Below are 14,658 nucleotides of genomic sequence, written 5' to 3'. Positions count from 1 at the left end.
TGGCATCGTGCGGGCCTGCAGGGGCATCGACGGCAGCCACTAAAACCTGGCTTAACTCGCAGAGCTACATGGTGTATCCACCGCAATCACCCAGTCCTGCTTGTCCAAAGTAAGACGAAGGTAGTAGCCGACAAAGAACGACACCGGTCGGTGATTTTGGCTCGACTATCCATTTCCGAAAAAAGAATTCTTCCTGCGAATCTCTATCACTGTCCCCTTTCTTCCATCCATTCGTACTTGTGTTAAAGGCAAGAAAGCAGACGGCTTCATATTGGTATAAACGCTCGTTCTTCGCGGTCCTGACAGCTTCGAATACGAGCTCCTGCGGGAAATACGGACCTAACCGCACTCATTGCTACAGTGCCTTGTTGTGACGCCAATCAGAGCCTGCAGCCGCCGCCACCACCACCACACCCGCGCAACCCGCTGCCCCCAACGGCGAACGTTCTCTCGGTTGCTTGATAAGTCGCTGCGCTCGCTGCTGATCAGTTGTTGTCGACGGGAAGCGCTACACGATTGTTTTGGTGAAGCGCAAGAGCTTCCTGAATTATATCGTGAGTTGGTCAGTTGTTAGTGCCAATTGCGCATAGCCCGTCAGCTTTCGGCATCTTGAAACCAACCCACAGCTGGAGCAGCATTTTCGGGCCACCCAAACGGCATTAACATCATGGCGCCGTCGTTTCTAAACTTTAAGGAGCTTAGGAGGAGGTCGCGCGCCAGCTTCCGCTCCAACACCGACAACTCTAGCAACGATGAAAACAGCAACAACTCAACTCCCACAACGGGATCTATAACGCCGCCCACCCTCGGTACTCAGTCAGATCCCTCGCTCAATCTTCAAGTAAAAGACCAGCCGCCGCCTGTTCCGCAAACCCGACCGTCTCTCGGAGCCAACGGCATCAACCCAAATCGATACAGCGTCTCCGGTATGGCCGGTTTAGGATCGCCCGTCCTCAATGGCAAGACGAAGCAGATTCCCGTGTCGCAATACGCACCGCGCATAACAAATCTGTCTGAAAACTCCTGGGTATGACTTGACCAAATTCAATAACCCACACCCACGACCTGCATAAGCTTGATGCCGCTGCCGTAGATCTACGAGGTCCCCTCCCTGATCAAGTGCAGACGAATATAGTTGGAGACTGGTCGGCTAACATAAGTGCAGGTCTCTCAAAAGGTGCTGTTGGTCAATGGAACGATTGGCGATACTATACAAAACTCCTTAGACGGCACCGTCACCGTCAGCCGGCTTGACGACGGCTTCCCGCCGACCACTTGGCCTGTTTGCGAGTCCCATTTCAAAGCTCTGGTCTACCTAGTTCCCGGAGCAAACAGACTGCGTTTTGATTTTGCGAGCCCGAAGCTGGCCAACAGCGGCTCGCCGAACCCCATCCACTCCTCATACATTACAGTACACATGGTCCCGCCGACAAGCTCCCCACCCTTGCAACTCGTTATTCTCTTAGCCAAGGATTCACCTGCAACCTTCGATGCGACCCCGGCTCGGATCGAGCGAGAAGGAAATGGACTTGACACTGCGATCAGGAAGTTTCGAATGGCGGCATACTTGTGGCAAGCCTTTACGGCAGAACAGATGTGGAGAAACAAGTTTGGACGCCGGGTGTTCAGATTCGAAGAGGAATGGACTAATGGCAGCACAAATCAGCGCGATCGGGAGATGGGTACGATGCGCTCGGAAGCGCGAGTTCATGTCATCAGGTCCGAGAAGACTCTTGCCGAAATCCGCGACCTTGAGCGGGCTCAGCAAAACCCGAAAGCCACCAAGAATGGCGAGCTCTATGATATCGCGGCTGAAGCCGTCAAGGACTACTTCAAACCGCTCCCAGGTCAGAAGCAGTATGTATCTGTTCTCTTGTTGGACGCTCATTGGGATACCACGGCGCAAACCGTGACGGGCCATGCTGCACTGGGAGGGAACGCTGGAGATCTCCAGCTGGCTATCTTTGGCTCGCACTGCATGCATAGCTACCCTGCAAGCATGGAGGAGGTTGTTCCGGCCTTTACCGATTGCACACCCACCGATACCTCTTTCGTTGCAAACGACTGCAACGAGTCTGGAAGTTCGTGGGAAGCTGCCAACATAGGAATTGGTGCCCACATGCACGAGACGGGCCATCTTTTGGGCTGCCCTCACCAGGAAAACGGTGTCATGCTGCGAGATTACACTCGACTGAACCGATCGTTTGTGGTACGAGAAGCATACAGTACTAGGACGAAATCCAAGGGTGGCCTGGTTCTCCAGGGGGATGAGTGCACTTGGCACAGACTCGACTGTCTGCGGTTCCGCAATCACCCATGTTTCAGACTCCCTAACGATCCAGTAATGCACTCGGATTCGAGTGTCCAGGCCTGGCCAGTGGATGAAGGGAAGGTTCAAATCACAGCGGCTACTGGAGTGTCGTACTTGGAGATCTACCCCGAGGGCGATGATCTCTGTCATACCTGGATCGAGTACCTGGCCGAGAACGGGTCTGTCCAGAGAAACGTGACGATTACGGAGAAGGCTTTGAGGGAAAAGTTGCCGGAGGATAAGCGCCAGGCGAAGCTGAAAGTTTGCGTCAAGTCTTTGGGTGGCGGAAATCTCGATATTGCGGATTTCTCCAGCTTGTGCTCCAAGGCTTCCTCGCTCAAGCTGTCGCCTGTGTTAGGTAAGACGGCATACCGCAGCAATAAGCTTGGCCACTCCCAGATGCAAGGAAGCGAGCCTCAGGAATTCGTCTTTACTAGTGTCAAGGAGAAGAGCCGCGTCTTACTGCGCATCGTCTTTTATCACGGTTACGCTGTTGACGGCATGGAATTTTTCTACGACGACGACACAAGCCAGCTGTTTGGCAAACGCGGAGGCAAGCCAGGAGGTGACACTTTCAAGATGGGTAAGTTTTTTCTCGTCAATGTCGACGGTGACCTCAAGATGCTAACAACGATTTGCAGATACCTTCCGTGGTGAATACATCACCGGGTTCTTTGTGCGATCAGGATTCTGGATCGACGGCATACAAGTTTTGACAAGCCTGGGGAGGAAATCGCCAATTTATGGCAACCCCCATGGTGGAGAGCCGTAAGTACATCGTGTAGATCGGGTCAAACCCTAAGCTAACTCGCCAACCTTTTAGTCATACTCTATTGCCTCCACGAGGCTACACTGTCTGCGGCGTGTCTGGATCCTGCGGTGACTGGGTCGACGGATTCTCAGTCATCATCGTCCAGTGATGGACTTAAATGCAGAGTTGTATTTTCTGATGGCATGACAGCTGCCCATTGTCCTACTCTTCTTCCCTGGATTGGCACGGCCTTTACTACTGGGAGAGAGATACCAGCCTGCTCGGCGCCTTTTTCTTGTGTTTTGTACGGTGCATTTGTCACACAGTTCGCATTCCGGCATACCAACAGGATCACCGGAGATCCACCTTTTCTTGTTTTCTACTGGCATATGTCAAGCGCTGCACTGCAAACATACTTGGGTTTTATTTAAGTCGATCCTGGGCCATCATCACTTGGCGGGCTGGGGGAGGAAGGGGAGAAGAGCGGGAGGTGAGGGTGACCGCGAAGTGGTATAATAATGGGCCTGTCGTTTCTCCAGAAGAAGGGAGGGTAAAACTAATAGGAGTGAGGGTTGGGAGTCGACATTATGCGATACAACTCCGCTGGGCGGCTTATAGGATACCTGGATCTACGTTCTCTCGCATACCCAGAGTCGCGGCTCATGGACGCCAGACATAACAAAGGGGGGGGAGTCTGGCGTCGTTAAACTTGTATAGTACATACATACATGGCGGCATGGAACTTGCCCAACATCTAATTCATTGCAACTAAGGCCTGACGCCAGAGAGGCCCCGTTGTCTTCTTCCGTCGATGACGCACGTGAACTACAGTACATAATCACATCCATCAAATCCAATACTACCAATCGGATAGTGTCAACTTTGGATAAGCTGCGCCGAAAAAACATAGAGTTCATAGAACTAGAATCCCACATATAGGTAGTACTGGGACTATACTCGTCAAGTCGAATTCTACAGATGACATAACCGGCTTGGCTTGGACCAGCAATGCAACAAATGATCGACCCCCCCTGACGTACGTGGGGTAGGAAACAAAACGGCAAAATCAGAGCAGCAGCAGCCACTCAGCTTGTAGCCTGTCAGCCTGCTCGCAACCAGTCAGCCAGTGGGCGGTTCAGGCCTAGACAGCATATCGCTAACCCCAGCTGAGCTTAGCCTAAAGGTGCCGCAAGCTTGGAACGTCATCAGGGCTCCCCCCTACCTGTATGAAATCACTGATGGGAAATCAAGAGGAGAGAGTGAGTGTATGCGTAAGTACCTGCTTCCCGTTGACCAGATGTGCCTTGGTCTAGAAGGTGCAGAGAGAGAGAGGACACTTTCCTTTATTTACCTTACCTGCATTATCATCTTTCGCCTGTCTTGTCCCCAACAACTCTGCATTCTTTTCTCCCAATCCCAAAGGTATCTTCTCTCAATACCCATACCTTGCTTGGCATTTACTTAGTTGCGACTCCCTGCAAGCACCGGAAAAGCCCCCAAAAGCGAGGCCTCATAATTCATTTGTCGGGGCAAAAGATCCGCAACCATTTTCACCAACCACCACAGAGGCGGCGGTGTACCAGCACGACTCTACATAACCTGCCTTCTTTGCGCCATTTCCCAATACCACGACCAACCGTTGTAACCACCACCTGACCATGTCGAAACGCACAAGCGCCGCCGCCAGCAATGGCGCTGCCCTCGCGAAGCAGACCAGCGACATTGCGGGTATGTCATGCCATATCTATTCTTTTTTCGCATTCGGAGCGCCAGAAGTAATAGCCTGCTAACGCCGTGTTTCTCGAGCAGAGCCTGCCTACAACAAGCAGAAGGACCTTCTCTCGTCGTCCACGAGCCACTTCTCCCTGCTCCGGGCTATGCACATGGCAGACTACATCACGGAGATGAACGGTACGGTCCCTTCCTTACCTCTTCCGGGGTTCTCCCAGAGCCGCAGCCATGGCCGGACACGCGAGTGCTAATATGTAACTACAGGATTCTGCGGCATCATGTCGATCTTCTCTTCGCTTCGCTACTGCCTGGGTGACCCCACCGAAAAGTCCAACCTGTACCTCGCACTTGCGTTTTTGCCGTTCGGTCTCTTCTTCGACTTCTTGGACGGTCGCGTTGCGCGCTGGCGCAAGAAGAGCAGCATGATGGGCCAGGAGTTGGACTCGCTTGCTGATCTGGTATGCGGTTCCCCTCTTCTTCCATTTGGTCTATTTGCTATAGTCTCCTTCTCCTTGCTTTTGCTAACGAAATATTGCTTGCCACTTTAGATTTCCTTCGGCCTTGCCCCCGCCTGTGTGGCCTTCAGTCTCGGTTTGCGCACCACCGTCGATCACGTATTCCTGGCTGTTTTTGTCCTGTGCGGCCTCACGCGGCTGGCGCGCTTCAACGTCACGGCGGCCAACATCCCCCACGACGCTTCCGGGAAGGCGAGTTACTTCGAGGGCACCCCTATTCCCACCACGCTGGGCATCGACGCCCTGATGGCCTACTGGGTCTCACAGGGTTGGGTGCTCGACCAGGTCCCCGGTGGTCTCTGGCTCGCGGGCTCGGCCCTGGAGTTCCACCCCGTTGTGCTGATGTTCCTTGTCCACGGCTGCCTGATGACCAGCAAGTCACTGCACGTACCTAAGCCCTAAGTGGATTGCTATCGACGGCGGATATAGGTTGAAAAAACAACAACATTGACGATGAAGGTATATGATACGGGCGGTTAGACACAATCTTATGTTGCGAGGCATTGGATTTGCACGGGCGACCAACCATGGGAGTCGGATGACGGAGAGAAGGGCAGAATAAGAGCATACGCGAAAAGAAGATAATGATGTTACGCAACTCGAAGTCTCCTATGAGTCGGCGCGGTAATGGGTATGAATGAACAAGAAATACTCTACTGTATGTCGCCGGCTGGTTTAATCATGTGTCGCTTGAAATGCCACCTACAGTAACCTCGAAAGGAGTAAAGGGGCTCTACGTGCCCAGAGGACGTATGTCCCAAAATAGCACAAGGACGGATGACGAGCTTGGATGCATCCCGGTGCAAGCTGTCCGTGGTTACTTGGCTATTGCTGTGATCTGCTCGTGAGCTATCAAAATATTGGTTTGTATATTGGCTGTGCAGTCTTATTAATCACGCATCCTCTTGAGGTGTCTGGCTGTTAGACCAGCAGAAGCATCGGGTGTCTATCTGCCTTATCGGAGACAAAAGTAGACGTGTAACAATCATCATGTGCCATGTATTGATGCCATGTACCTAGCGAGGCGCAAGTAGCATGGGTCACAGTCGAGAACCCGGAGCTGGCTTTGCACACCTCACAGTCCAGGAGCAGACAAGGCAAACACATCGACGACAGATGCCTTGTTCGGAAAGATAAGAGTCATATTTCAGCCCAAGTCCAGCTGTTCTGTACATAGATATCTTGCCCGAACTACTGTGTCAGGCATGAACAGAGGTCAATTGATGGATGCAGTGTTTGGCTGCTGTATATTATGTAAGCGGCCTGATGGATGCTTGGAAGATTTGAATTTGAACGGAGGGAAACCGCCCAGCCGCAAATTACCCCGCCGACAGGTGCAGCTCTCGAAAATTAGATAAGTGCCCCTCTATCAACACCACTTGTGGAAGCCTCACTCACCAGTTACTCCTGTGTGCCCACCTAAAACCTCTCGACGACCTCAACTCCCCCTTGGTGCCTTACGAGCGATCATACACATATATTGCCCGTCGTTCTCCATCCAACAACTTCCCCCCCCCCTCCCAACAGACCACTTCAACACACCAAGAAGCAAAATCTTCCCCTCCAGACAAGATGGCAGCCAGTGAGTACCCCCCCCGCATTTGCGCCCATTTCTGTCGCATGCAAGGATACTCCAAATTGCACTCCCGCCCTTTCGTCGTGACTTTTCAACGATAGTTTAGAAAAAAGCATATGCTGACGTCTCCCAGACTTCGAGGAAGTCGCGAGTTAGTACTACCATGCCATGGCCATCATTCGGCGCCGTGGCAGCCCGCCAAACCCGCACCCAGCCTCCTACGGCTGCGTGCTTGTCGCATACCCGACTGACCTAAGCGACCAGAGCAATTCGTGACCTTCTACTACTCTCAGTTCGATTCCGACCGAAAGACCCTCTCTGCCCTCTACGTAAGCGCACTCGCAGCCTCAGCGAAGTTTGGAAAGGGGAACATCAAGTCAGGAAATGCGGGCTAACCTAGACAACTCTGCAGCGAGAGAATTCCATGTTGACCTTCGAGTCCTCGGCCAGCTTGGGTGGTCAGGCCATCGTCGAGAAGCTCTCGGTATGTCACCATGTTCCCGAACATGGTATTGCAACGTATTCTGATACTCTTTTCAGGGCCTCCCTTTCCAGCAGGTGAAGCACCAGGTTTCTACCCTTGATGCCCAGCCCAGCACTGGCGGCGGCGTCCTCGTACTGGTGACTGGCCAGCTCTTGGTAAGCTCTAGCCGGCACAAAATCCCCAATACTTACTGACATGGACCAGGTCGATGAGGAGCAGCGCCCCATGAACTACACTCAGACCTTCCACCTGGTGCCTGAGGGTGGTTCGTTCTTCGTCTTCAACGACATCTTCAAGCTCGTCTACGGTTAAACGGACATCGCCTATTTGCGACTGGGTGGATTGATACCATATTCGGCCAGCGCATCGGACGTTGAAGCTGGAGCAAGACCGCCGCCGATGTAAAGATGGTCTTGGCTAGTCTTTTTTTATAGGTCCGGGAACTTGTCTCGGGTATTGTTGCTGAGATGAGTGCCGGGCGAAGAAGCTGTGAACCAAGGAATCTGTAGACGAAACTACCAATTTTCCGACTTTAATGCTGCAAGAATTGTGAACGTACCCGGTGGAAAATTTGATCGATGTGTGTCGCGAGTGCGATACGGACCTAGAAGCTCCCAGCATCAAGACAGCGAAAGCCGCGTCATACTATACGCAACTGCTATGGTCAGATTCGAGTCTTACCATTGCTAGACCGCATGCTATATGGTTGCCTGGTAGCCAAAGCATTAATTTCTATGCTAACTGTGATGAACCAAGAGTTGGGATATATAAATACCTACAGTGTCCATCTATCATTGTTTCTTCAAGTTCAATGTTGATACAGTTTCAAACCTCGCATCTACAGTTCTATTTAGTTGCGCTGTGTTTTGTTTTCTTGGAAAGTCAACACCTCGGCACCCTAAGAATGCATTTGCAATAAATATAGGCAACCTATGTTTTAAATCACAGCTTCGATATTAAACCCACATGCATCTACTCTGTACCACTGAGCAGAATACCACACACCCCAAGGAAAACATACTGAAACCGAGCCTTTATTTGGCCCAGACAACATACGAGCCTACTGGACATCGTGGGATCAAACCAGCAACCCATCAGGCTCGCGGCGTGGAGACCCAGGAGTAGGGGCTAAGCGTTTCTAGTGTTCCAGAAGCCCCCGAATACATCGAAGCCCGGTCCAACCGTCCAAGCGCTTCATTCTTTATCACCCCCGATCAGTCACTGGCTGTTTCCTGTTTGCCAGCCAAAACAAAGAGACCCTGCAACTGACCTAACAAAAGAGAGAGCAGGGACCGCTGGATTGGGAGATGCCAGGGGGCCTACCCAGGAACAGCAAAGCAGAGTTACATACTAAATACTTCCAAGGTCGCCGTAGGTTTCCAATAGGATCAAATAGCACGGGCAACTGGGCGCCGGACCAGGCAGACCAATACGAAAGCGTACCCCAACCAGCCAGCCCCCAGGAACACACACCCACGACGACCCAAAGACCCTGGACCCTTTCGGGAAGCACTGTACCTAATAAGTACCTCCCTCCTTCCTAGCTCCTGCCTGCCGGCAGTAATACGACACCTGAAGTCGTCCGCAGCTTCCACTCCCGTTTTGATCCACAACGACTCCCTCTCCCTCTCTCTCAATTGGCGATCTGGTCATTGTCGTGCTGAGAAGATTCCCAGCCGAGCCGTTTCAACATCGTAAAATCAGAACCAACAGACGTACCTACTTTGTCGCATTCAACATCATCACCATACCACTGCCTTGGAAGCCATCTGATCAACCACAAACAAGCAAGCCACCCTTGGTAAACCCGCCAGCATTAGTCATTTCGCAGCTATCCAGTTCCCAGTGGACCTGATCTGCAATCTACCTTACCTTCCATCGAGCCTCGCCATCTTCGACCACAGCTCCCCGGGCAATTAGCAGCAACCTTACGCGCACACTTACAGTCGCATCAACAGTCGTCAAGATGACTCTCAAGGAGGAATTTCAAACGAGGAACTTCAGTACGTAGACCCGGCCTCGAGAACGCACGTCAATCCATCAATGCAGGGGACTAACTCATGCCGCTTTGCTAGGTATCTACGGGCAATGGTAAGAACCGCAGCTTCCGAGCCCTATCTTCTTCACGATGCTCCATGATGGATGGCACCGACGACTTCAGGCTTCAAATGATACATATGCATCGTGCTTGATGCGGCCAGAAAGCCAATGCCATGGGAGCTGCACAATGCCCGTATTGGTGCCACAGATTATGCGACGAGCTAGCTAACGCGATATCTCTCTGACACAGGCTCGGAATACTGTCAATGGTCCTCTGTTTCGCCCTTGGCATCGCCAACCTCTTCATCATCCACTTGGTCATGATCGCCTTCTCCATTCTGTGCCTGTAAGCTCATCTCCAACGATTTCGGCTGGCGGCAGTGTACTAACCTGACCTGTTCAACTAGGATATCCTCCTTCATCATCCTCTTCATCGAAGTTCCTCTCCTGCTCCGAATCTGCCCTACCTCGGCCCATTTTGATGCCCTTATTCGGAAGGTGTCGACAAACTACATGCGCGCTGGTACCTACGGCGTCATGGGCTTGGTTCAGTGGCTGAGCCTCATCGTGAAGGGCACCAGCTTGATTGCTGCCGCGGTTGTGCTGACCTTCACGGCCCTATGCTATCTGGCCGCTGGTATCAAGGGCCAGGCCTTTGTCGGCAGCAAGACTCTGGGTGGACAAGGTGTCGCGCAAATGATTGTATAGACCAAGGAATAAATATTCCTTGGTCGGCCCGGCCGTCTCGACTCATGCGTAAGAGATCCTGATGCGCTGGCAGAGGCCTGTGAGCTGGATTCGAAAATCAAGAGCCTCTTGCGTTTGGCCGACTTTGTATTTGTTCGACGTTTTGACGAATAGTCACGAGTAGGGATGGGAAAGATAAAGGGCCAAGAGAAAAAAAAAAGCACTTCGATACTCCAAGTCTGGGTACGAAAGAGTTTAGCATTTTCGATTTGGGGTACGGCGTCACGGAACTTTGCAGCTGACGAATACCTGGTTCATGGCTACATGTATTTTTCATATTAGATTCTGCGGCATGGGAAGACTCCTGGTATTCCAGAAATGAATTTGAGATTCCGAACCGCAACATGGATGTCTTGGTACCGATGAACCTGTGGAGCTGATAATGCCGGTCCAGCCAGCCTCACGCGGTCTATACTCGGTAAAAGGTGACAATATACAAAGTACTCTATGTAGTAGGAAGAGCTTCCAGCGAACATCTATCCCAACAGGCATTATTGCACCTCTTGGCTTGGGTCCCATGCCGTGGAACTGGGCACGTAGCTGTCTGGCAGCAGTGGAAAATACAACAACCAACACAGCAGATTCATACTCGACCCATGCTCGTGGTGAGCCCTTCCACGTGCAAAGCCCGGCTGCTGTGGCCAGAACCTCACCGTCTCTGTCAATTTGTGTGTTCTGACCTTCCGTACCGGGAAAGTCAAGAGGACCCGTTGGAGCCGTGTAGAGAACCAGGAAGTGGATAAGAGGCGAGTTCTAGACTCGCAAGCATGGACGGGTCGCATCCCATAGGACAACAGATACTCCCAAAGGGTCGGCGATCTCCCTGGCCCTTGAGCTCCGAATATGTACGCACGGGGAGAGGATGAATGCGATGGACGAGTGTGTCTTGGCACGGCATTTGACCCCCCCCTACATGTTGCTAACACTCTCTTTTGTGGTTCATGTCGGATGCCCAACGACCCCCAATCAACATGGACTCTGCGGTTATTAGACGACGCGATACATCTGTGTACCTAGGCGCCTTTGTGTCATGTATGCGAATGCCTCTGCGAATATAGGACGGACATCCCAAGATTTGTTCCAATGCGAACTCCCGGCTGCATCACTCGGGATATGTCGTCATTGTACGGACCAAAGCCCCGGAAGTGAGGGGTTTCAACGAGCAGCCCCCAAATTTCACTCTCAACATACTTGATGATATATGATAGGTGAGTAATTTCAATGTTATACAGGTCCTGGTGTGAGAGGACGGGCCAAGTAAAAGAATACCTACATACCTACTCGATCGGAACCCCAGCGCAGCGCCGAGTTACTGCGGGCTGTGGGGCGAGAGTAACTGCATACGCTGTGTCCTTGTGCCACTATGTCCACATTTCCAGGACAGGTGTTGAGTGTGCTGTAGTTACTCTCGCGATGCCACGATGCTTGCCGCCATCCTCTTTTAGATCCTCCGCACACAAGACCGGAGCCAGGGAGGTTAGAAGCGGCCTTGGTGTAGAAACGGTCGGCGTTCCCATCCGGCTGGGCTCACCACTACTTTTTACGTTCTACATAGTACATTCCATACCAATCAGCCGTGCTGGCTCTGCTGTAAGAAGAACAGTTTAGATGCTACCTATTCTCGATACGGATGAGCCAATCTGTTCGAGGCATCCCCTGAGCACACATCATCGTGAACAGAGAGAAATGAATAAATAAAACCTCATGACATGGACCATTCGTGATACAAGACACGCACACACACATCAGTACAGACAATGATACAAAAAATACCACACAATGGCCGAATCAAGCCTAGAAAACCCAATCGGTTTACCTAAAGAGGCATGTCGTTCCGTACTTTTTGAAGCTCGACCAGACCGCTCTCTCCCCCCTACGTAGAATGTACTTCTTATACCATATGCATCTAAGGTTGTGGTCCAAACCCAAAGCCCACCCAGTTGCAAGGGGTTCTACTTTTTTTTTTTTTTTTTTTTTTTTTTTTTTGTGACGGTGCATGCTGGTATGGCTGAATTAATACCTAGTGCTCATACTTTGCGTCGTCAGATGACCTTTTCCTTCATTACGGACGCAAGTCGTTACGGAATACCCCAGGCCGGCGGGCTGCTTGCTAGCATCGGACGGCGGAGGTGTGCTGCCCCTCGGAGCGAGAGACGAGAGACATCTGTTTAGTACAGTACATAAGATATCCATCGTAGAAATAGAGTTGGCGATCGCTGATCAGGGCTGACACTGGTGCGGCTTTACAGTGCAAGGCAATACGGCCTGGGACCTTCTGACCATGGCTTACATCAGTTTGAGTTGCCATCTCAACCTTGGACGAACACGATGAAGCAGACCGATGCCAGTCAGTAACCAAGGGGGAATCGGATCACAGAAAGAGACTCGAGTTGACAGATTGTTTCGACTTCTTTCCAGTCTGGACCTATTATGGACCGCGATGGCACCCGTCACACGCATTAAAACATGCGGCCGGCGTTTGCATAGTGGCATATCCCAAGTGGGTGCCAACGCGTACCTCAACTAGCAGTGGAAGTTGGCCTACATCTGAAAAAAAGGGTACATCGAATCATTTACCCGCCGCATGATGTAAGTGAATGCAGATTGCATGCCGAGACATATTCCTACCCAGCACGCAATCGCCTCTACTATTAGCAAGACACGGATTTCAAATGGCCTTGCCCCCCGGCCACCAACAGACGCCGGGACCCAGGTTGTTTGAGAGAAGAGAATCCAGAAGGGAATTCGCAGAACCGTGATCGATGGGGAGAGCAACTTTTGTGTGAATGCCAAGGGGTTTGCATCGTTGCCAAGTCATGCCACGAGGTGTCCCCTCTCAGCTGGTTTGGGGATAGTAGCCGCCGTCCAGTCGGCCAGCTGAGGCGCAGACCGCCTGTGAAATGGATGATGCAGGAAATACGTGTGTTCCATAGGCTCAACAGGCCAGACGAGGGAAGAAGGGGGGCAGCAGCCACAGAACCGGTTTGGTACCCCACAGGTTCAAGTGAATCAATCCTTGGGTCTTTGGCTGCTAGGAGCTAGGCTCCGTCTTTCACGGTGGCTTTTGGTTCGTCCCCGTTCTACGTCCCCTCCCCATCGTCAGAAACGGCCTGTCGGCTATGCCTTTTCTTTTTCCTGCGCAAGATCGATCGCGCAAAAGTTGGGCAAGTCACACGCCAGAAGTGCAGAGGCACAGAAAATCATGATTTCCAAAAAAATAATAAGGCCCAGGACCGGCCGGCCAGCCAGCCAGCGAGCCAGCGCTCGACTACATACTCTCATTTGCTTCGCAAGGAGGTACATGCCGGCAGAGAGGGAGTCTACTGGTACTAACAGCAGCAGCAGCAGCAGCAGCTACTTGCAACCGGGCCACCATCGTGGATTCGTGGGGACTCACCTGAGCAAGCAAGCATGAGCACTACGATCCCTGTTCGATGCTTGTTCTCGTAGGTACCTAAGCTAATGGAAGTCCCAGGTACTTCGTACATTTCATGACATCGACATGCCGCGACTGGGCTAAACAAGCACAAAGTATTTAAAGATCCTGCTGCCCTCGAGGTTTCACACCTTGTAAACAGTTACAAACACCTGCTGCATTAATACGCTGGGTTGCATCGTCTTCCATTCATACCACAACAGAGTCCTCTCGCCTCCTCATCCCGAGGGAGACAACGGCATATAACCCGTCTATTTCCCTACCTACCTATTATCTCCTTGTGAGACAACCTTTTCGCAACCACTTACACAAGCCGTCAATCACTTGCAATATCATCTCGTCAGTGTGTAATTCCTAACTTTTGAAGCTCGACTTTAGAGAAACCTAAGCAAACCCAATCACTGCGTGTAAGTTTTGCGCTGTCAGCACCTCGCTAGAGGTTGAGGAGCTGTCGTTCCCACACAATACCTGCCTACATCTACATACCCACCCACAAACACATACAACACCCCGCCTCAAGCTGCTAGTTACAGCGGCAGCGCTTCTTTTGCAACCCAAAGCCGCCAACAACTGAGTGTTGTCACAAGCCAGCCCCAAATCCGAGCAAGGAAACGAGAGAAAACACTATTCCAAGGCTCTACAGATGCCCCGGTGCTAGGTCTAAGCTCGGGCAGGTGCTTGGGGCTACATAGGCTGCTGATGCAAGTTCTGGGCCATTGAGCATTACTCGCTGCAGTTCCTTGATACCCATCATCCAAACGGGAATTACCAATTACCTCGAGGTCCAATCCCATCACCCCCAATCCGGCTTCTCTTTTCTGGAATGCGCCGTTTTCCATTGAATCACTTCTACCAGCCCAGCTGGTCTTTCCCTGCTTTATCCGCGTACCTTATCCTCCCACTTCCTCTTACTCCTCGCTTATCGTCACCACCCTGGAGTCTTACGTACTTCTGGCTGTGCCTTATCTCGACCTGAGATATACTACTTCCAAGCTACCGCACTCGAATGGGGTTCTTTGACTGACCGTAGTTTGGGGCATTACAGGAATCCATCAACGAGCGAAATC

The 14,658-nt window shown here is 51.8% G+C and overlaps 4 protein-coding genes across 4 annotated transcripts; all 4 read left to right on the top strand.

Annotated features, from left to right (window-relative positions):
- Positions 1 to 667: 667 nt before the first annotated feature.
- PG985_002616 (uncharacterized protein) lies at positions 668 to 3,231 on the top strand (the record flags this gene model as incomplete). The annotated part of the gene is made up of 4 exons (XM_066822385.1): positions 668 to 1,027; positions 1,166 to 2,894; positions 2,953 to 3,079; positions 3,135 to 3,231. 4 exons carry the CDS (start codon positions 668 to 670, stop codon positions 3,229 to 3,231), a joined length of 2,313 nt encoding a protein of 770 aa, XP_066689817.1.
- A 1,489-nt stretch (positions 3,232 to 4,720) lies between these two features.
- PG985_002615 (uncharacterized protein) lies at positions 4,721 to 5,710 on the top strand (the record flags this gene model as incomplete). Its single annotated transcript, XM_066822384.1, has 4 exons — positions 4,721 to 4,790; positions 4,872 to 4,973; positions 5,058 to 5,251; positions 5,342 to 5,710. The coding sequence occupies 4 exons, from the start codon at positions 4,721 to 4,723 to the stop codon at positions 5,708 to 5,710; spliced, it is 735 nt and encodes a 244-aa protein (XP_066689816.1).
- Positions 5,711 to 6,880: 1,170 nt separating this feature from the next.
- On the top strand, positions 6,881 to 7,680 carry PG985_002614 (uncharacterized protein; the record flags this gene model as incomplete). The annotated part of the gene is made up of 6 exons (XM_066822383.1): positions 6,881 to 6,890; positions 7,018 to 7,035; positions 7,149 to 7,213; positions 7,297 to 7,368; positions 7,425 to 7,523; positions 7,573 to 7,680. 6 exons carry the CDS (start codon positions 6,881 to 6,883, stop codon positions 7,678 to 7,680), a joined length of 372 nt encoding a protein of 123 aa, XP_066689815.1.
- Positions 7,681 to 9,581: 1,901 nt separating this feature from the next.
- Positions 9,582 to 10,116, top strand: PG985_002613 (uncharacterized protein; the record flags this gene model as incomplete). The annotated part of the gene is made up of 3 exons (XM_066822382.1): positions 9,582 to 9,601; positions 9,659 to 9,754; positions 9,816 to 10,116. 3 exons carry the CDS (start codon positions 9,582 to 9,584, stop codon positions 10,114 to 10,116), a joined length of 417 nt encoding a protein of 138 aa, XP_066689814.1.
- Positions 10,117 to 14,658: the final 4,542 nt, after the last annotated feature.

The sequence above is a fragment of the Apiospora marii genome (assembly GCF_038362585.1).
Source record: "Apiospora marii strain CBS 49790 chromosome Unknown utg000002l_segment0_segment0, whole genome shotgun sequence".
Taxonomy (NCBI): domain Eukaryota; kingdom Fungi; phylum Ascomycota; class Sordariomycetes; order Amphisphaeriales; family Apiosporaceae; genus Apiospora; species Apiospora marii.
Note: the sequence above shows the minus strand (reverse complement) of the source record. Positions and strands in the feature narration are given on the sequence as shown.